At 37.4% G+C, this 23,606-nt stretch overlaps 1 protein-coding gene across 14 annotated transcripts in view; it reads left to right on the plus strand.

Moving 5' to 3' along the window:
* The window catches only part of DMD (dystrophin), a 1,394,632-nt gene that overhangs the window by 1,256,073 nt on the left and 114,953 nt on the right, over positions 1–23,606 (plus strand). For all 14 annotated transcript variants that reach the window (XM_076355694.1, XM_076355734.1, XM_076355779.1 and 11 more), the window contains 2 exons: positions 7,975–8,053; positions 18,908–18,968. In XM_076355694.1, coding sequence (XP_076211809.1) covers positions 7,975–8,053; positions 18,908–18,968 — 140 coding nt within the window. The remainder of the gene's footprint in view (positions 1–7,974; positions 8,054–18,907; positions 18,969–23,606) is intronic.

A 23,606-nucleotide genomic window follows, 5' to 3' on the forward strand; every position in this document is an offset into this window, starting at 1 on the left:
CGTTCTTTCCTTAAGCATAGAGATACACGAAGCCTGAAGTTCACTGATTTAGGATTATAAAACAAAAGCCTAAGAAGCAATGGTTGGTTATTCGCAGTAGACATATTAAGTCAAGGAGATTGTTCTTCTATTTACTGTTTTCTAAGGCTCTATGCCCAGGGCTTTAAGATGCTTCCTGAATTTTTATTAGATTTTACTCTCTTGTTTCATCTGAAGATTAAAAAAAGCAGTCGAGGTACAATACATGTATCCTAATAGATTTTAGGATTTCTTTTTTCTTACTGAAAGGAGAATTGCATGAAGTCACTCAGATTTCAATCTGCTGAAGTATACAGTCCTACCATGACCCAGAAATCTTGGAATTTGAATTTAGTCTTTGTAACAGCTGTAAATGCCTGTGAGTAACATTACATTTATCTATTTTTTCTTTCACGTGGAAATTAAGCACGCATCATGTTAATTTTTACACTCTCAAAATATTTCAGATTACAGAACTTTTCACCAGGAAACTAATTGTCCTTTCCTGTGCTTTCAACTCAGCAAATACCAAGACTTAAACCTGAAGTTCAGCAGCTGAGAACAATGACTATCAACTGCCTTTTCCCCAGTTGTTCCTCATTAACAGCACAAAGTGTGCCTATTTAAATCCATCCTTATCTCCTAATATACAAGGAATAGTGAGTGGCTGAATTCAGTAGCTATGGGAAGTACAGTAGATCAGATCTTCCTGTTTATTGATTTGTAAAGAACAGCCTAGTACTGCTTTGGCAACTCTGAGTCAGTGAGAGAAAAGAAAGAAGCTTTTCAGCTCTTGGGAGGAGAATTGCTGGGTAACATTAAAGAGGGTCTTGTAGAAGCTGGTTTCCTTTGATATGCAGTCAAATTGGATGTGATTGGAGTCAAGGTCAGGAGGCTGTGGCAATGTTATGAATATAGTGGGGGAATTAAAGGAGTGTTATTTTAATAAGTATTGTATGTATGCATGCTTGTTAATACAGAAAATTGCCCTTCTCTTTTCACGAGAACAGCTTTTGGTGAAGCAAATTTTGAAAAAGGAGATTGTGTGTCATTTTGCTGCTGCACTAAATATAGCTGTTTAGATGAGAATTTTCTATTTTCCTTCTTTTCTTGCCACTTTTCCTCAGAATCCCAGGCATATTCAGCCATTCAACAATTGTCTTAACTCTTTATATTTTGCATTTTTTTTAACTAGTGATCTCATTTCTACTGTTTCATGTTAATAAGTAGTAAAAATTGCTACTCACACGCCTTCATATAATTTGTCTGCATTTAGGGCAGCATAATTATGTAATTAGTGTCTATAAATTATGCTGCATGTGCCCTTAGATGCCCTTAGAAAAAGGATATTATTCTGACTTCAGAAAAGTTTATGCTGTTGCTGTGTTTCAAATGAATAATGATTTAAAGAAGTGAAGCTCAAATGTAAATATCTAACTGCACTGAGTGGGATAGGTAATATCTACCTGACCTCCCCACTCTTCTATCAATGATCTAAAAATAGAAAGTGAAGTAATTTGAGAAAACAGAACTTAACGAAACCCATTCCCCCTCCCCTATTTGAAGTTGTGTTCTTGGTGGATTGAAAGACATTCTAATATTTGGTGTATTTCATTCAGAAATGAGAACATTTAGAGAAATCTGGTGAGGAAAAGTTCCATTGTCTTGGGGGGGGGGGAGACCACCACATTTTTCTCTACATTTTAGGTTGGGATTCTAGCACTTGGCTAGCATGTCCGTAGACCTAGCAATGGTGAATCAGGAAGAGGGAGAATTGAAAATATTTTTTCCATCATAGTATTAATAATCCCCTACCAAAATAGCACATAACACTATTAAGTCCTTTCAATGACAGCATGATTTGGCTTAGAAATAGGGGTAGTAGAAGCTGCTGTTCATTTCCATGAGCATCAAAGACAAAAAGATCTTTTTTTCCTAGAAAGAACAAAAGTCAACTTAAAAATTGCAGACGTGTAACAAAGTGTGCAGACCAAACATAGAAAGAAAAAAAAGCTACTTAGTGCCTTACTTTCGTTGGCAAATTAAGATATTTCTAAAGAGATCCACCTACAAATAAATTGGGGTGGGCCCCATGAGTTATAATGTACAAAGACGTGATATAAAATCATATAGATTTCTGACTTGCTAGTTTCATGTTTTCAACTACATTGACTTTTCAGATAATGTCACTGGTGTCACATGTAGAGTTGTTTTGGGGTGGGTTTTTTGTTGTGGTTTTTTTAGGTGAATGCAAACAAATAACCACTCCATCAACAGAATGGGTTTTGAGTCATTGCTCTGCACATTGTTTCTTCTGAAACACTTGCATCTCTTCCTAGCCTTTTAGGAGAAAATTGGCAGTTATTTTCAATTATGGCAACTTGATCACACTACAAGAGGCTAAGGGATGCTAATTTAACCCCTGTTTCTGTAATAAGCTTCTTTGTTTCCTTGCTTATGGAATATTCTGAGAAAAATGTAAATATTACAAACATACGTGATTGCGGTTTAAAAATTAGAATGAGAAGAAAATTATTACCTTTTTTTTTACAGGAAATAGTCTTTGCAAGACAGTAATGCTTTCAAGCAGGGAGAGATGAGTGTATAATGCATCTTTTTAGCTGTTTCACTAGCATGGCAGCAATTGAACCGAAGGTGGTTTTCCTATGGTGTCATTTAGGAAGAACTGTAGATGTTTGTGCTTTTTTGCTCAAGATTGTGCATTTGCATATTTACCATTCACATTGGCCAGGAAAGCCAAACACAGTTGCATGCTAGATCTCTTTAAGAAGCACTGCAAGAGACATTATTTGAATATATCAAGAAGGGAGATACATAAATAGTGTTTAATAGATACCTAACATTTTACTATTTTTGTATGCTTTGTTCTTTATAAAAGGGTGTGTCAAACAGAGGATTGTGATAGAGAAGTGAATTGACTTATAACTCAGGTGTGATTCTTGAATTAGAGTTTGGAACCCACAGAAGTCTCTTTCTGAATTGCCTCAATGCTAACGAGGGTGGAGGCATCTCGTATTCAGCTGTAATGTTCACCACTTGCCTGATGTTTTCTCACTACATGTGATCACTAGCTTCGTAGGCCATTTGTCTGTGACCATTTAAAAGTCACAGATAAGACTGTTTTTTGAATAAATTCCTTGCAAAGTTTGTTGAATGTGAATTCTTGAAGTGTGCTGACTACAAACAGGTATTCAACCAGTCACCTTCACTCATACAGCATTGGAGCCACTTGTTTTGCAGAGTACATCTTAGCCTAGTGATCAGGGATCATCTGTCCGGGAGGTGAGCGCCCTAGAAGTAGTTTCCTCTACTGAACTTGTTCTGTTGAACATCAAAGCTATGGGAAAGACTGGGGCAGGATTAAGACACAGTGCTAGACCTAGGCTGAGTACTGTGTTGACCCAGTATGGAATTTATACATCCAAGAATACAAAATTCATGGATGGAGAGAGAGACCGTTTTTATAGCTCTTTGCTGAGGCCACTCATTATTTGTAGGCACAACTTTAATGTGTTGTGCATGATGGAGTGTGCTTCCTTCCTCTGTCACATTTTTCTGAATAGCTTAGCAGCTCCAGCCCACCTTAATAGTTGATCTTAGGTACTTTTTGGGAACATGGAAAATACTGAGAATCAAACAAGTTAATTTTCTGTCTTGATCTAGGCCTGTTTTGCAGTGTGGACATAAACACAAAAGAATGCTCTAGATGTAATAAAAATGTTCTCATTTAAAACCCAGCAAAATTTTAAAAAAGAGAGAGAATTTAGTAGTAGACCCAAGTCAAATCCATCAAGTCCTTATTCTGATTTCAGTGGAGCTGTTATAACAAGTGTTTTCAAGGTTGAACCCCTATGTTAGGTAAAGTACTTACAAACTATTCCTAACAACTACATGGCATAGCTTTGCTTTTGTTATTGTTGTAATTTGTTTATCTGAACCTGATTATATATTTAGTTCACATGGCTGCATTCAAATGATGGGAAACAGAACTTGTTTCATCAAATGTTTTCAAAGCCTTTAAAGGAGAGGAACTTTAAATAACTTTTTTTAATTCGTTCATTTGTTTAGCAGAAGCTGTTTGTTCCATGTCAATATCACTTAAAATCAGTATAGGATTTTTAACATTGCCATCTTCAAATATAACGTTTACTGCACTACTGTGGTTCTTGTATTTTCTTTCCATTGTAACAAATGAATGTTTTGTAAAACTGGATTAAATAAGTAATGGAAATGCATGTCTCTTCAAGCATGCATCCTCAGTGAAGAAAAGCAACAGTTCAAGTATCCCAATTACAAAAAATCCTGATGTTTGTTTTTTAAGTCAAAATCAGGTATAAAAATATTTTGGCCAGCTAAAACCAAATTCTCATATCTTGATTCAGATAAAGCAATAGCTGACTCTTTAGAAATCCACCTATTGATTTTTTTAGTAACATTACTTGTGGAGAAATACTGTAGAGAGTTTTACCTGAAAGATACCCAAATCCAATCCATAGTCCAATCTTGCATGTTATGTACTGGAAACAGTGCCTTTAAGATGATTACTTTTTGCATATTAGTCTGGCTAAGCTGATACTAGTAGGAAGAGACTACTGAAGTCGGCAGACATAATTTTTCCTTTGGCTATTGAGACATGGCAGGGGGTGGTATTTGCAAAACTTCATTAACAGTATATATGTTTTCTTCCATTTAAAGCAAGGAGAATGAATGCTTGAATCAGGTTGAAAATTTTGCTGTTTTCTTCACTCGCAGCTCCAGTTTTTCACAGCATCATTTTGTTCTAAGGAAAACTGCACTTGGTTCAGAGCATAGCATACAAAAATACATAGGGTACTGTTTGTGCTTATATTGGAAGAACCTATTTCACTTGACTTGGAAGAAAACAAGACAAAATTTAAAATTTGGGAATTACCTATGGCTTGTTTTTGAAAATGAATTTAAAAAAAAAAATTACGTGCCAGTAAGATTTTTTTTTTTTCAAGAATCACAAATCAGTTATGAAGACTTAGGTGGATATGATTGTCCTTCTCCAGGTAGTTAGGGTGTAAGCCACAAAGTCAAATCCAACTCTGATTTTATTGGATCAGAGACACGTTATTCTGTAATTTTAAGTAATCATTGTTTGTTCAGTTGTGGGGTTTTTATTGTTCACAATAACCCCAGTTACTGTAGGTTTAAATTCTGTTATTTTATCATTTACATTTTAGTCTTGGTAAAATTCATAGAGACTAACTGCAATAATCTTCCTTGCTCTCTACCATCAACAATGAGTTCATCTTTTGGCACCTAAAAGGTAGTATGCCGATACATCAATAAGTGGTATTTCCTGGCAGCCAAATGGAATAAATTTGTTTTCTCAGGTGATATTTCCTGGAGAATACTCAAGATTTTCCAATGTTTTATTCATCTCTGTATTGACAAAAATCTACCTCTAGACAGAGGTATTTCCTGGCTCACATCCAAGGCTGTTCAGTTTGAAAGTTTACCCTGAAGTGTGTAAGGTATTTTATTTTGCTGGCTGTGCATATATGGCTAAAAATCTCAGTTTAATAACTTTGTGCAGCTCAAAGCTCACCTGGATATTTTGAAGTGATTGAAATTCTCAGTTTTAGCATGCTTAAAGAAGTTGTATGAGCTGTGAGCTGGCAGTGGTCACACACACCAAAGGGTTCCCATACTCTGTTCTGACCACAAGCTGGCTGTTTTCATTCTCCTATATGAAACACTGCTCCCCGCTGTGTATTTGTAGAGCTCTCATTCTCTTTAGAGATTCTGCATGCCAGAAAGTACTTTTTCCATCCTAGTTGACTTATTGAAAGGTAAGTACTAATATAAAGGAGGAGCCTTATGTTTCTTTACTAACAATAATGTCCTAATGACAAAATAGGTATGTTATGAGGTTTATTTTAAGAGGATTTCAAAGAGTATATATAATTCCATTAACATTTTTCCAGTATCTTTTTTATTTGTGTGTGTTTGTTTTTATGTATAAGATTATCCTCCTACTCTTCATTGAAAGGCCATTTCTTGGTTAAAAATAATATCACATTAGTTTATGCTTCTATACTTAAGCTAATGATATTGATGACCAGAAGCAGCCCTATCATTGTTTTCTATGCACTTACAGACTTCCCTAGCTTATATCTATGTTGTGAATTAGGTGTGAACTCAAGCCCAAAGTCAGTCCCTAGTATGAAGTATTGCTTAACAGAACATCTGTCCATGCACTTCACTCTAGGCTTAAGTTGTCCTTTATCCAGCCTTCTTCTGCCCACAGTTTCAGAAGTTATACAGAGTTCAGCCTCTTCCTAGGCTTAGTTTTGTCTAGCTAAGCAATCAGCGAGGTTAAACAGAAGAAGCACAGGTCATAGGACTGAGCCAGCATGTGCCTGCCTTAAACCTACCAACATAAATGTTGCTCTGTGACCAGTTCTGGATTCAAGAAAACAGTAGAAATAAGAACAGAGGCTACATGGTGATATGCTAGTAGCTGAGCTATGTGGGGAGGTGCCAGTCAATGGGGACTAACAAAAAAATCACATTGATCGTGTCTGCGCATAGGAAGTCAGAGGAGAAAAGAAAGCATAGAAATGGAGGAAGCCACGGGAAAAGTATCTGAAAAAGGGCTTGAGGAAAGAAAGGAAGGGGGGCTTTTTGGTCATAGTGTCAGTTTTGAAACTGTAAACAAAGAAATCGCGTCCTGATGTTAAATTTCTATTGTTTAGTGAAACAAGATTTTGGGCACTAGGGATTATTTGGCAAACACACACAGCCATATCAAAGAGCTAGTCAATTCTATCGTTATTTTTCCCTTCTAACTGAATCGTGCCCAGTTATTATACAATTGCTTCTTTCTACCAACAACCAAAAAAATCCCTGAAAGTTTTAAAATGTGGATTGCTTTTTACTTGTGCAACCTATTTGTTTCCTTGTTATGTATCTCACAATTAGGACAATAAAAACAGACCAATCACTTTTACCTTCTGCTTTGCCAGTGTCAGTACAACGCTTTTTCTTACAGGCAATATTTAAGTTAAGTGAATCTGCTTCCTATCAGTTATTTTATTTAATACGTTTCTAAAATATTCTATCATTACTTTCAAACATTCTTCCTTGCTTTACCTAATCCCATTCTTAGGCCTAACTTAATGATGGTATCCTTTTAGTGTATAGGCTATAAAGCTGCTGGTAGATGTCATTCATACACTATGGAATCTTATAGCAACCGTCCCTTCTTGGCTGCTTGCTTGATACTTAACTGTACTGGAATTTTCAAGGGTAACGATAAAACCAATTTTAAAACTAGCATCTGTGTTTTCATGCAGTACACCAACCCAGCAAAACATTAGGATCAACATGTTCTTCAACAGACTATTCCAAGGAAAGGGTTGAGGGGCTAGGATTTGACTGATTAAAAGAAGAGAGAAATGTTTGTACCAGATGCTTTTTGGTTACCCTCATTTCAGCATTCAGCTAAAATATAGTTATCATGTCCACATTAAAAGAGATTACTTTTCACATGATGATTTATAATGGTATACTCTCAAAAAGTACAGGTAGTTCTGTAAAAGTATTAACATAGAGGAATGTTTCTGACTTCAATATTGGCAAACAACAGTTGTATTCTCTTCAGGTACATAAAGTCAGGCCAATTTGCTATACCTTATTTATCAGCCTTTTCATTTTCAACTTGTTCTAGCATCAGTTAAAGTTGGGGGGGGGGGGACACCACCAAAAACCAAACCCAAACCTTTTTTGACCTCCTTTCTTTTGGATAAGACACATTAAATCTCAGTTAAGCCCTGAGGGTTAACGATTGTTGTAAGAGCCTGCTTAATTTTAAATAGAATGTTCTTTAATGAAAAGAGTATCTGACTATATTTGCTACTTGTTACTTGTTTAGATGAGTCTTTTTTTTTTCTGCTCTCTTAACAGGTGGCCATTGATGAGCGCATCAGGCAACTGCACGAAGCTCACAGGGATTTTGGCCCTACTTCCCAGCATTTTCTTACCAGTGAGTAATTTCCCATTTTTCTTGCTCAGCTTGCACACACAGCTAATTGATATTTTTGTAGCCATGTGCCAGTTATTGCCCTGAGTTTCTATTTTAGACTGTATTGTAATGGTTTTCACTTTTTTCATTACTGGGAGCAGAAGACTGTTAAATAAGTTCATATAGTCCAGGGTAAAAGGAAAATATCTGCCAGTATCAAGTCTGTTTGTCCATACATCTGTCAATGCAAGGCTGGCCTTCATTGCTTGAAGGTTCCCTTTTAGGACTAACAAATTTAAAATTATATTAAAAATTGTAAGAGTTTCTGATTATTGTAACCCAAAAAGGATTCAAAAAAATTTAAATTTGGTTTAAATTTGGTTTATCTGTTCAAAGAAATATTCAGCTCCAAAAAGGGGCAAAATAAGACCTGCAAGAAAAATATTTTGCAGGATTTGATCACTTAGCAGAGCAGTGAGAGGATCAAAACTATAGTGGGAAAGTTGGCAGAAGGATGGCGGTTAAGTAAACTTTTTACAACTCTGCATAAAATTTAATTGCCAGTAATATTCCCACTCTACCTCCACACACACTCTTTTATCAAGGATGTTTTGAAGTACACTGAAAGACAACTTGAAACACCTTCAAAGCTCCAAGGCAGTGACTAAAGTGAAGCTTCTTAAAGGCCACGTCTTTTCTATTGTACTTCAATTAAGGAAAGCAAACAATAAAACTTTATTTAAGAGATTATATCAGCAGAACAGAACACAGTCACAGGATAATGGTCTCCTACATGCAGAAGGACAAGCTACCCAGACATCAGAAATAGATGTTGCTATTATTGCACAGCTATGTCCACAGTGGGGTAAAGGACAAACTTTTCTTCAGCTGATACTGCATTGTAATTTTAATTGGTTAACCATTTTTCCACTGAAAATCTCAATGGGAAACTGAAGATTCTCAGTGGGGTAAACTGCAAATTCAAAACCAGACTCAATGTTGTGCCATATAAGCACAATGCAGGCTCACAATTATTCAACCCTGCAGCTTATTTTATCAAATTATGATCCTGTGAAGAAATAAGCCCTATTTCTGTAATTTCTACTACTTTTTCAAAATCTCTCTTAATTAATTCTTAACCACCAGGAGTAATTTGTCAGCTCAGTATATATAACTGCAAATCAGACTTGTGAAGATTGAACATGTGAGAGTTATGGGTATATGACGTGAATGCAATATGTAAGCCGATGCCTGTTTTTTCTTCTGACACACAGTGTATTCCTGGTGAAAGAATAAATTTGAAGGGTAAATTAAGCAAGCATATATTGCAGTCTGGAAGAGGCTAGAGTGACCTGAACTACGTTATTACACTGAACAGCACGTCATTGTTCTGTGCCAGTACTGAGTGCAGCCAGGCAACTTGTGTGACAGTTATGTCCTAGACCCTTTCTGCCTTATTACTGATAAACTAATCAATCTAAAAGTTGCTCATTGTTATGATAGTTACATCTTTTTAGCCCACCCACCATTAGTGAGACACTGAGATGATACATTATTCTTCTGTGTACTAACCAGAGCCAGCAAAGAGTGGAAATCATTCTGGACGCTTCTTACCACTTGAGAATCACTTTAGGAAAAGCACCCAGGTGAAAACTTGTTGACTTTGGAAATAGCCAAATCACTGAGAAAAAATGGACATGTGTATGTGTGTGTTATCTCTCTCTTTTAGATGTGAGTGCAAATACATGTGCAAATACATATTCCTACATTTGCATGCAAAAGTTAGGTATTTGAAGCACTGAAAATATCTACAGAATCCTTCCTAAGTATAAGTGTTCAGTCACTGAAAACTGCCAGTGCATCTATCAGTCCCATCTTTCATAAGCATAAAATTCCAAAAGCATCAAGTTCTTCAGTGTCATGTACTATTACTACACCGAAGGAAAAGATCATGCTTTTACATGCTTTTCACGTACTAACTCTGCTGCATCCCTATACTGATGGAGGCACATCTATTGGAGAGGTAGTGCTGCAGGAAAGAGTGCCAGAGTCTTTGCCATCTAGCACTAGTCTTGTTTCTGTATCTGTACTTTTGGGGATGAACCAGTAAAACATAAGGGTTGCCAAACAGAATTGGGCTGCTCAAATGAAGGTGAATTTAGTGGCTTGTAAATGATCTTTCAGTGCATGGCAAGCAGTGTCCAAGTTGGATCGGTCTAACTGTGGCAACAACAGTGAAAAGATAAATCATGGTAATTCTGCTCTCTGGTTTTATTTTATAAGCTCAACTTGCAGAGTGTTTTTATCTAAGGAGCTGAGATACACATAAGATCAATGCAAACTGTAATAAGTAAGGAAAATAAGCAATTTATTGGCTATTTCATACCTAATTTATATGCCAGTAATAATCAGTTCATACTCTCAAACTCAGCATCAACCTTCCCTCTACCATACATGCTTGCTCACCTTAAGGTGTGAGCGATGATCTTCAGCTCCCAACTGTGTTTACATACTTATATGAAAAATTGTCCTTTAAGAGTTAATCTACCTTTAAGTAGTTCTGCAAAACGGGTGGTACTTTAATTCACATTAAATCAGTGACTGAATTCCATTTCTCTCCTATCTGGAAGAAAAAAATATGAGCTGCTAATCTGCAGTAATGTTTGTGTTTGTTATTATTTTCTATATAGAAATTAGTGTCATCTGTTTCCGCTTGGTTGGAACTGAAGCTGCATAGGGCTGTTGAAAACTTAGCACAAAAATAATGGGGGAGTGATGCAGGGACCTCATATGTGTCGTGCCCTGTGCAGGCAAGGAATCAAGCGGTAGTCCCTATTTCTAAGCACTTGCAGCCTGTTTTAAGAGCTATTCTTATAGCTATTTCTGAGAGATGGGAAGGAAGGTGTGAGCTAGAGAGATAAGGAATGAAAAAGGCAAAAAAAGTCTCCTCCTTTGTAGCGTTTTTAATTTAGGGACAATTTTTCTGCATTGTCCTTTCATGCAGTTCAACCTTCTCTTTCCACTCTTTCTTCTTCTAATTGACCAGGTGACAGTGTTTATCTATACTGTGGCACAGGATAATTCAGTCATCTCCTGGTTGTGAGTGAAAGTAATGATGAAGAAGCTAGGACACTTGTCTCTATACCAAGGCTTCGGGCTGCCCTCAAGTATAAAGGACTCTCACCAAAACTGGCCCTTACCTTTCTGCTAGCACATGAACTTGCCTCTCTCCAGGCCTCCTACATTTTTTTGCTGGGCGCTCTCACCTCAGCCCTTGATCTTCTGATCAGTCCTTCATGCTTCCTCAAGCTCATTTAACTCTGCCAGTCTCCACAGACTCCCAGCTCCTCCTCAGTTTATTCCTTGCCAAGGACAGAGGCTCCCAGCATTCACAGCAATACTTGTTAAGATATAGCTGATAAGTGTATTGCGTGTGCGTGACATTATCTTGTGAATCCACAGTGAGTTTGTTGGTTTTGAAGGTTTTGCTGTTTAATTAGAATGATCTAAATTAGGGTGTGAAAAAAATAGCAAAAAAAAAAATTCTCTCCTTTCTATTAAAGAGAAACTGGTAATATTTAGCAAAGTAATTAAAAAAAAAAGATCCTTTCATGGATGATGGTGCTTAATTTGGAAACTATATACAGTAACTGAAGTGTGAAAAAGAGTACCTGCAAATTTCAAACATAATGCCAGCTCCAGAGTTTTCAGTGACTCCTCTGGAATAATTTTACTTTTTTTGACTTCTTTATTCTTGTCTGTGATGCTGCCTCTTACAAAGAATGGGATTCATTGTCTCTTGTTGGAGGACCCACCTATATTTGTCACAACAGTTATTACTTTTTTTTTTGAGATGCAATAAATGAGAGGTAGGATTGATTTCAGATTGGTTTTAATATTATTTGCTGTGCTAGCCAGCCTCCCATCAATCTTATTTTTAATGTGATAGCTCATTCATGTGCATTACTTGTGATCACTAAAAAATAGATGGTATTAATCTTTTAAAAGCATAAGCAAACCTTGTAATTTACTGTCCAGCTCCAGTATGAGCCATCTGTTAGTATGTATAGCATGTCAATGAAGTGACTGCCTGAAATAGTGCTCAGATATAACTGGCAATTACAAGTGCAGCTGGGAGATCCCAGGCACTGCTTGTGATTCCCAAGTTCAGAGAACACGGACTTTCATCAAGGTGAAGAACTTGAAAATACGAGGAACAGAAAGAACATTTAGGTTTGCAAGTCTAAAAGGCTGATTTACATCTAGCTAACACTTTGTGATTTGTATTTCCCAGGCTACAAGCTTCTGCTACCTGGATACATCAGTACCAGACTTTTAAATCTGCATACCTAAATACGTGCTAGGAACTATATTTTAACTGGAGATACCTAACTATGTCTTTAAGTTTTGGACTTCCAAGCAGGAACAGCACTGACTTCAACATGAAATGAGGAAACGGTAGCAGCTTTCATTTAGAAACAGAAAGGTTACGAATGCTGGAGCCAACAGATCAGAGTGCATCTGCTGCATTTTATGTCAGACAATTGTTGCTTAAAAATAAAAAATACAATCACAGGAGTGGGCTATGTAACCTCGGTCTCTCCTTCTCTGGATAAGCTCAGAGCTGTTAGGGTTCAGATATGGTGGGGTTTTTTTCTTCTTTCTGTGCTTTTGTGTTTACCTTCGGTTATTTAGGCCACTCTCCTGCAAAATTGGAGATGTGGGTCTGAATTCCTTCAAGCTGGGAGAGAAGTCAAGTACTGACATCTCCCACCTTCTAGGTGAGTGCTTAGACTATTATGCAAAGCAAAGATCAGTGAAGCTTTCTTGCACAGGCAGACATCTTTAAAAGGGCAAGTCCTGCTAATTAAGACATCTGACTCTAAAAATGACTGGTCTCTAGGACTCTTAAGACACTTTATCCATTCACTTCATAGATTATTTTCCAGTGCTAACAGCTATACCTTTCTCTCTTATTTTTCACTGCATACATTATATTATATTGTCTTCCAGATATCACTTTTGACATGCAGACATTGAAGACCATGTCCATTCATCCATGTCTCTTGGATATATGATTTAATGTTTTTAGATATCACATTGGATGTTTTGAATAGAAAATATTACCAGGTAGTAATATAAATATAGAGGATAAGTGGTCACAAAAGAATCAGCCGAACTCTGAGAACTCTCTGGAAGCAAAGGGATTTTTTTATTGCGTTTAAATATGGCCATATTAGCTAGAGGAGCCTGATTGCTAGAAAACTTTTTTCTACTTTTGTATAAATGCAGAATGACTGCATGTGCTTCTGAAGAAGGAAAAAAGAAAACTATTAAGTATTAACAAAAAAAAGTTCATGTCACAGGTCTTGCCGTTGTTGTTATCATGGTGAATTTTTAGCAGCACTGGGCACCAATTGAACCTCAAGACTTGTGTGATGGGTAAATCAGGCTTAATGTTAGGGGAAAATGTCTTCAGTCCACTTCTTCCTGTTTAGAATATCGCGACCATAGTTACAACTTTTGTTAGTGCTAGCCTTTCCCTGACTGCTAAAGGTTTTTAAGAGAAATACAACATTGGTATATTTTTGAGAGAATCTCTTTATTATTACTTTTGGAATAACATTAGTAGAATTAATTTTACAGCTAAAGTATGTCATCAGGTCATATGATCACCAGTCCTTCTCTTGTGGGTTTTAATTTTTCTATTATTTTCTTTTCAGAAAAACCACGGAGAATGTCTCCATAAAGCTTAATAATATATTTGATTCACAATGAAACAGGATTTATGGAATTCCAGCTTTATACCTATGTTTTCCTCTCTCCTGCACTTTTGTGCTAAGTGACCCTTTCCACTATAATACATTGGGATACAAATTTCTGAACAAAATGATAAAGTCAGTTTTCAAATAATGATGTTCTCCCCCTCTCTTCACCCAGAAGCAAGGAATTTTTCCTTGTAATTAATATCTTGTGTTTGTGAAAAAAGGAAAGGCCTCTTTTATAACTCTTGTAAATTGACCGACATTGTAATTGGCCCTGATCCCATGCTGAACTTTTTCATGACTAATAAACCCTTCTTCAAATTGATTAGAAGTGTTCTGAAAATAGCATATTCAGTAAATGTCTGCATGTGTGTTACAGCAACAGACAGTACTGCTAGCGTTGCGGGGAAGTAGTGAGTGCTTGCTTGGCTTTAAGAACAACAGAATCCCAGCTGAGAGGGAGCTCCCTATCTCCAAAATGCCCACGAATCCATCCACGTGTGCAGCACCGCGAGCTTGGAGCAGAATAGACCCCATGCTGTGAAGTGCTTATGAAAGACAAGTTTTGACTGATGTTTCTGCCTTGTAACTTCTAAATTGTGTAGCCAATGTATTCTGACATCAGTTTCTCAACTACATGCTGCAACATTAGACCTCAGTGCTACTCAAGGTGATCTGATTGTTCTTTGGTCTCACCTAGCGCAATAATAAATGTACATAATTCAGAAGTCAATTCTCTATAAATCTGGGGGGGGAAATCATATTTCACAGATGTATACTGACATCTGTGGCAAAGGATCTCAAAGCACTCAGATTATGCAGACACTTCTATTGTGCCACTGTTGTGCAGGCATACCTATTGGAGATGGCACCCTGCCAGGGTATATATAACATGAACTGATTATGGAGGGGAAACATTGCTTTAGCATATTCTCTCAGGAAGAGAAACATAAGCCCTTTATAGTCTGTGGAGAGCAATAGTTTTTCACGTATAATGGTCTCATTTGAAAATAATTGGAATAGCACTCAATGCATCTTCTTTGAAAGGTTAAGGTACCTTACAGAGATGTGAACTTCTGATTCTTGGGGATCAGAGTCTTTCCAGATGCAGAGTTTGTCTCATCATTTCGTCCTCCCTGTCTGCCTTTGTCTGAAGTCACCAACTCCATACCTTGCTGCAGTGAAAATAATTGGGATGAAAACAAACTTTATGTGAATAAATAAACAAATTCCTAGCTCTGTTTGCATAAAGATATTAATGATGATAATGCCAGGTAGAACAATATAAGTCATGCAGGTAGAGTTCTTAGACTGAATCATTGAATTATTAGCATTACTAAAATGTGAACATCATAAAGCACCTTGCTGAGTTACAGCTACTATGGCCACCAAGCAGGTCGTGCAGGTCTTGACTGTGAACATATAAATGAACTCAGCTTTAACTACCATGACGCTGAAATGCATGTATAATAAATTTCTAAGAAAAAAATAGTTGAGAAGATATCTGTAACAGTGTATGGGTACTAGGCAGTGCTACTTTGGGGCTTCTGTCCTAAAACTTTTCCAATTCTTTAACCCCAGTGACAAATGAGAGTCAAAAGATTTCCTTTGTATTTAGAACTGAAAATGTACACTTATGACATTATATAGTGACTAGAAGTGTGTGCTGACTATGTAAATAAGGAGCACTGAGAGTAACTTTTAAATATGGACATACTAAATTTACTCTTTGAATAGCTGGAGGAGAAATAGTTTACTACTAGTAAACATACATGCGTTTTTCATTATGTTTGTAGTGCTACAGTGAAATATTTATCAGATTATTTTTTGTAATACCAACACAGATAAAATTATACTATCGTCCTATTTAATATTTCATTCAGATCCCTGCATAGATTAAAATACTGCTGAAGTTCAGAGAGCCAGCATGCTATCGTTTCATTATACATTCTGCAAACAAATAAGGATTGTAGGCTTACCGTCACAAACGGTGTTCACTTAAGTTGAATAGGCAAAGCAAGTCTCAGATGTTAGCACACAAACAGAAAGAAATAAAACTCTCAAATTAGGTAACCATTAAAATGTATATCAATGCAAATAAAATATAGGGAAATTTAAATTCACTCTTAAAATGCCCCATATTTTGTTGTAGTATTTAATTTCAGTCAGCGGCATTGCAAGTAGCTGGGTGTACGATAATGGGTTCTTACACTGTGCAAGTTAAAACAATAAACCACTTTTGAATTACACTTAGCAAACAGGAAAATGCTTCTTGAGTGCTGTAGCACACAGGGATACTACAGTGTTGTATAAAAAAATCTTTGCCAGCAAGAGTTTTTGGATGGGCTACTAAAGTGGTCTTAACTAGGAATTAAATATATATGTCCATTACCTGCACTAGCTTTGTAATGGATAGTAAACCTGTACTAGTAACCAGAGATAAGAAACAGTTGTTCTCAGCTTCTGGGCTTCTGCCAAAAATGAAATTATTATTCTCTTAGCATAGCTGTAAAAAGTACCGCGTGTTTTGTCAACTCAAATTTATGCAAGGCTAGAATCATCCAGGAAAGCAAAATGGTATTATAGAGAGCTTCACGGCAATTTCTTGAAGGAACACTAAATCCAATTATGCAGAACATCACAGAATTGTTTGTTATTCCTAAAGCACTTAGTTGTCATGAAAGCAAAGTATTTGTTCCTCTTCTAATGTATCAAGAACACTATCGTATGTAAGATTCTGCAATAATAAGTTATGACTGCAAAGCTCTTACCCAGATTAATTCAGAAGGAACAGAAGAAATACACCTTCCAAAAAATATGCAGCAAACCATTCTGTCCTTTAGGTATTTGATTAAAAACAAATCTGAAGTGCAAGAACTGTAGCTTGGTGGTATTCCCGTTGGGATTTTTAATGATTTTTTGGGACAGAAATATGTAAGAGGGTCAATTTTTAGTTAATACTGAAGGGTATTTTATTTTTGAAAATTATAACTTGATATAATCCTATTCAAATTAGTCCTCAGATAGTACCCATTCCCATGGGTAAGAAACCTTATCATTGTCGCCGAGTAGGAATTTTAAAACTATTTGATGGACAACATATTAACACAAAGGTTAGTATTACTGAATAAAAACATACAAAGAAATCACCAAGCAATTGATAGCGTGAAATGAAATTGTATTTGTATTTGAAAATGAGCACAGTTCTGTGCTTCTGTATGTGTAGGTCATGATACAGACTTCAATGGCAGTGCAGCGTGCTATCTTTCCATGGGCTCTAACACTGTAATTCAAATTCTGTGTTTCTCGCACACTTTGAGAGTTACCTCTTTTCATGGTTCATACCTTTGAAATTTAACTTCACCTTTCTTTTTTAAAGAATGCAAAACCATGTAAGTGTAAGTAATAGGAAAGCAATACTCTCAGCTTAGCTACAGATGGTTATTTGGGGGTTGAAGACAACAGCAGAACCTACAGAGATGCTGTGGTAGGCTTTTCATAACTCCTTGGCCACCAGCAATCTAAAACAGGATTATCACATTCATATTTCTTCCAAACATATTCCTTCCTTTCCCTAGCTTCTCGGTGTTGCCTAAAATGTACGTAAAAGCCATTGCCCCACTCCCCCGCCTGCACCCTCTACCCAGTTGCTTTTCCTTTTCAGACCATCTAGAATGGCTCCAGCTTCCTCCACTGCTGCTGTCTGATTTATCTCCCCTCTGTGGGGTCCCTAGCCTCCTTCCAGCCCCGTTTATGTGTGTGCGACTCTACCAAAATAGCAAGACTTCCCTATACAGCCATTTTTATAAGCACATTTCATCTCTTTCCTCCAACTCTTGATCGCACTCCAGTGTGTGGGCAAGAGAGGGGCAGTATATTTCGTTCCGTAGACTGACTCCTGTGAATCTTGTTAACAATTCTGGTACAAAACGTATCAAATGTGTATATTGTTCATTTTTATTTGTATGGATTGTGATTTGTTGACTTTGTTAAAGTACCTGCCGCTTGGGAGTGGCATTTTTAAAGTATCTATTTTGGACAAGAGAGGGAAAGAAAATACTTGGAGCCAAATGATCAAGCAGCTAATTACTAGTTGAGTCTCAGTAACAATTATTTTCCTTTGTGAACAGCAGGGGTCACTAAAAAGAAGGGTTACACTGTCTGAAGCAAACAAGTTTTTTTCTTCCAACTAAATCACTTTGCATATAAAGAAATCACTATATTAAAAATGAAAATTATTGGTTATACTGATTTTGACAGATAACAAACTCAATAAAAAAATTATCTTTCTGATTATGGCCTAAACTATACGATATCTCTGCCTCTAATAAAACTTCTAATAAGAAATTATTTGCAATTGTTTTGCCTACAATGAATTTTGTATAAAACCTTGTTACAAAATATTTTCATTATATTGTAAGTTGATGTTGATATTTAGCACTGTGACAGCCAAGAGTAAGCAATGTCATTTCCTCTCTATTTCTTGTGATCACACTGTCATTTTTCTCCATTATTTGCTGTTATTAGAAGTCAATAAAACACAGTTAGTAATGTGGAGAAATTAAAATAAAACTTTTCTCCATTTAGAACAAGTCAACAAGAGAATAAACAAAATACTTAAATGGTCTCTCAGTGTAACTTCACTCAACATAAAATGTAAACAAGCACGTAATTCTGTTCCTGGAAGGATGGAAAGCGCTGACCACACAAGGAAAGAAATTGAAGAAAACCCAGTCAAACACATTAGCAGGCAGAACCCTATAAAAGAACATGCCAGAAAGATAGGTCGCTTGCTCTGCTTCGTATCTGTTCTGTAAGCTTAGTAGTCAAGGAGGTTTTTTTGTATTTTATCTTTGCAGCTGAATGAGTTCAATTTCTCTCAGATTAGACAGAAATTTCAGAACAGCAGGTTAATCCTTCCTGCCTTCACGGGCAACTGAGCAAACAGACCTTTATCAACGTGGCCGAGTGTAAAATAGTAATTCTAGAGATTAACGTTGTCTTTCCCGTTTGCTTTGAACTTGACCTCCATGTTTCTCTTCTAGGTATGTTTGTATGTATGAATGTACGTGTGCAGTTATTTATTTATTTGTTTGTTTGTTGTTAACAGCTTCTGTCCAAGGCCCCTGGGAGAGGGCAATCTCACCAAACAAAGTGCCGTATTATATCAAGTGAGTATAAATAGTAATTCATTCTAACTATTTACATTTGTCATTTACAACAATAGTTGGTAATTTTCTTAGATTATCGTGAACTGCTCCTATGGTGTCTAAATGGGAAGAACAACAAGGAGTGAAGTATGCACTAAATTTCACAGAAGTGTGCTAGTTATTTAAAAACATAGTAGGATGCACTGATTTGTAAGTTGTTTGGTTTTATGCTACTGTAAATCACCTGCAAACTAAGTAAAGCTTTGGGGTATCTGGATTATAGTTTAATTTGTACCATTGTCCACTGAAGAGTATGTATGACAGGTTTTGCAAAACCAAAAAAACTATTCCTAATTGCAGCTGTGAATGTGATACACTGTTTTTTTAACATAGCAATGCACATACTTTATACTATGAATTCCTTTAGGGAGAGTACTTGGTAAAGCCTGTAGCTGAGGAATGACAAGGGACAAATTAGTCCCTCTGGACTATTCTTTTGGAGTTTAGTTCCCGAATTAAGCTAGTTTGCTTTAAGAGATGTGTATGCATAACAAATGAGAGGCAAATTTAAAAAATCAACAATTTGGAAACACCTTCTTCTAGTGCCCTAAACAGAGCCACTACACAGCAAATAAGAAAGAAGTTTTAACACATTTTTCCTTCTCTTTCTAGTTCTTTATAATCTGCAATATGTGCCTTGAACTATTTATCACCTGTTTCCTTCAGAAGTTATGTATGCAATACCTGCGATAAAGACTGTAGTGCAAGTAACTGAAACATGGGTGTTGTTTAATACACGTATTCACATGGTTCCTACTTATATTCCCAAAACACTTTGCAAACTCAACTAGTGTCACTGAAGCCATCTGGTTGCAGATGGCTCTTGCAGTGGCACTTCAGTTGCAACTTTCACAAGGTGAACTGCTACAGCAGCTTCAGAACGAGCATTTGAGTTACACATGAAGAAAACTAAGTCTGTAGTGCCATACAGACGTACAGTTATACCTGTATGTAAGTTGATTTACCGTTGCGTTAAATTTGTAATTTTTCTGTTTGCATTTGGCTATGAATAATGAAACAGTCTCAAGGAAGCTGGAAAGCTCTGTCAAGGAGGAGAGGGAAATCTACGTGGAGCAAATGCAAGTTGGGGCTCTGGCACGTCAGAGCCAGTATATGGCACTACTATGAAGGAACAGATCCCCCTTTTCTCTTTTCCATTGTATAACTTGCCTGTATGGGGAGAGATGCCTCGGCAATTCTTAATGTATGCACAAGATGTGTTTCGTGCTATGCTTCCCACCTCTCTCTGTGCTACTCACATACAGCAGCGATGGGTGACTGTTGACTCTTTGTGCTAAAATGGTCAATGGTGCTCTTGCTTATTCCTTACTAGTTGTCGGTGTCAACTTTCTATTTCATCTTCTATTCTAGGCCATTTACAAATTCAAAGGAACAAGTTTGGTTTATTTCATTCACTTTGGAAAATATCTTCATAGCCATAAAGAGTTGTAGCGTTACTAGTTTAATTAAAATTTAAATTCAGCCACATCTTTTATAGAAAAACTTGCTGTCCTTGAGATGTAAAACAAACTGGTCAAGTTTTAATGAGTCTTAGTGGCCTATTACATCTATTCCCTTCTCCAGCTGTCCTCAGTCATTTTTCTACTCATTCTCATCAGTCTTATTTCATATTTACACTCATAGAATCATAGAATAGTTTGGGTTGGAAGGGACCTTTAAAGGTCATCTAGTCCAACCCCCCCTGCAATGAGCAGGGACGTCTTCAACTAGATCAGGTTGCTCAGAGCCCCGTCCAACCTGACCTTGAAGGTTTCCAGGGATGGGGCATCCACCACCTCTCTGGGCAACCTGTGCCAGTACTTCACCACCCTCAGCATAAAAAATTTCTTCCTTATATCTAGTCTGAATCTACCCTCTTTTAGTTTAAAGCCATTGCCCCTTGTCCTGTCGCAACAGGCCCTGCTAAAAAGTTTGCCCCCATCTTTCTTATAGGCCCCCTTTCAGTACTGATGGGCTGCAATAAGGTCTCCCCGAAGCCTTCTCTTCTCTAGGCTGAACAGCCCAAACTCTCTCAGCCTTTCTTCATAGGAGAGCTGTTCCATCCCCCTGATCATTTTCGTGGCCCTCCTCTGGACCCGCTCCAACAGGTCCGTGTCTTCCTGTGCTGAGGGCTCCAGAGCTGGACACAGCACTCCAGGTGGGGTCTCCCCAGAGCAGAGGGGCAGAATCACCTCCCTCGACCTGCTGGCCACGCTGCTTTGGATGCAGCCCAGGATACGGTTGGCCTTCTGGGCTGCGAGCGCCCATTGCTGGCTCATGTCCAGCTTTTCATCCCCCAGTACCCCCAAGTCCTTCTTGGCAGGGCTGCTCTCAATCCCTTCATCCCCCAGCCTGTATTGATACTGGGGGTTGCCCCAGCCCAGGTGCAGGACTTGGCCTTGTTGAGCCTCATGAGGTTCACATGGGCCCACTTCTTGAGCTTGCCCAGGTTCTCGAGCTTGTCCACTCAACGAAATTGCTTTCTGTACCATTTTGGCTTTTAAACTTAGCATATTCTCTCTTTATTCTTTGACCTATTACTTTTCTATCAATTTTTAATGTTCTAAAAGAGCTTCCATGAAGACTGAGCAGCCATAGATAGCGTTCTCTTAATGTTTACATAGTTTTCTTTCTGTCATCAATATAGAATATATTGGTGCTTGCCTCCTTTGTTAACCAGATTTGCTACACGTTTTATTGTCTTTCATTTTATCTGGTTTCCCCTTGATGCTTAACTGTTTTATCTCATCATTTTCACATTTGCAATGACATAGCATTTGATAAATCCATAAATCAGGCAGTACTTAGTGCTAAATCTTCAGCAGCGATGTTTGCTTACTGCTAGGTATCTTCAAGCCTTGTGATTTTCCTGGTTAAAATTTCATTCTTACACAGTTAATTAATCTGTAGCAACTAGTTGCCTCTAAAGCTATCACCTCAATAATTCCTTTTTGAGATTATTCATGCTAGTTTGGGGTTTTTTTCAAATTGTATTGGTGTAGGCATCATTGCCATGAAAAATATAATTATCGACAGTGTACAACTTGTTTCAGCTATTCCCAGTCACTGCCATTTTGTAGTTTCTTGGCCTACTGTCAACCTCATGAAAATTGCAGTCTCATGGCCTTGCACCAGCTGCTGCATTCTGGTGGACTTCCTTTCACCTTTTTATGTGCTTCCCTCCTTATCAAGATGACAAGCTAGGCCAACAGTTCAGACTCACCGCTCTCTTCCCCAGTGAACTGAGAAATCAAATTTTTGTGTTCCAGGACAGCAGAAGTATCTTGGCTTCCCAAGCAGCAAGTGGACATTCCTGCCTGGGTACTGAACACTTGCCCAGCGCACAAGGTGCTACTGAGTTAAACTCTCCCTTTTGCCTCTGATTTAAAACATGTAAAATTGCTCGAAAACACATTTTATCTGACCCTTTTCTTTTTCATCTTTTTTCTCCCTCAATATATTCCTTGTGTCTAGTACAGGATTTAAAGGTTTTATTAGATTAAAAAAGGAGGGGAATGTAATAAAAAAAAGTTTTCAGTTTAATCAGTCCTGTTCTTTGAAGGCCTTGATCCTACTCTTACTGGAGTGCGACCCAGAAAATGGGAAGGCAGAAGCAGGCACAGGCATGTCTGTACTCTTTAATAATGTTTTAGGTATTCATTAAGATTTCTAAATTTAAGTTTTTAGGAGACAAAACAGGCAATTACTGTACATCAGAAATCTGAAAAGCAAATGGAAAAAATGCACAGCACAAAGACTACTGAATACGTATCAAAAGATAAAAAAAGTCTGAAATTCTAAAAAGATAATGAAGGTAGGGAGGCTGCAGATTTTAACATCGAAATTCAGGTTAGATCACCTCTTAGCAGAGCTCACCCCGTGATGAAAGGGATCTCACGTGTGCATGCATACACACGCACATTCTTATCTTCCAATCAAGATAGAGGAGCTGCTCCAAAGCAGTGATAGATAGCAAAATCAAATGTCTACTTTGGATTTTGCAACACCAGAAGAAGCACTCAGTCGTGCTGCACAACCCAGTTCCTCTTCAGTGTTCGTCCTCCTGGGGCATGAGGGGACATTAAGCAGCTGTACTCTGAATCGTGTTTGCATCTCTCTTGTGTATGGCTTATCCTGTGCTCAGCAAACCTGTCCATTACACAGTGCTAGGAGATCTCTGTTGCCTCGGCTAAGGAGGAGGAGTTGGATTGAAGTCTGCAACATACTTTCTCTCTCAAAAAAAAAAATCAGTAGTCCTGCCATCATGATGCGTTGAAATTTAGTAGTAGTGACTTCTATATTTGTACTAATCTTTGACATTATTCTTCCTCTGTATAACTGACTTGCCAGTTAATAGTGTCTGTCGTCTTACCCTCTTGCTGTGCCCATTCTTCTGAAGGATTTAAAATGCTTCTGCAAAAATACAGTAGTCTTTCATCTCAGTACTTCCCACAAAGGAAGCCTTCCAAGTTATTTCCCAGCCAAGCTTATTTTCTTATACAGATTATAGCAGTTCACTGAACTTTGTCCTGCTGAGGACAAAGCTGGATTCTCAGGAGCATAGATTTGACTCCTCGAGAAGATCCATATGAGCCTATC

Source organism: Aptenodytes patagonicus, chromosome 1 (assembly GCF_965638725.1).
Source record: "Aptenodytes patagonicus chromosome 1, bAptPat1.pri.cur, whole genome shotgun sequence".
Taxonomy (NCBI): Eukaryota; Metazoa; Chordata; class Aves; order Sphenisciformes; family Spheniscidae; genus Aptenodytes; species Aptenodytes patagonicus.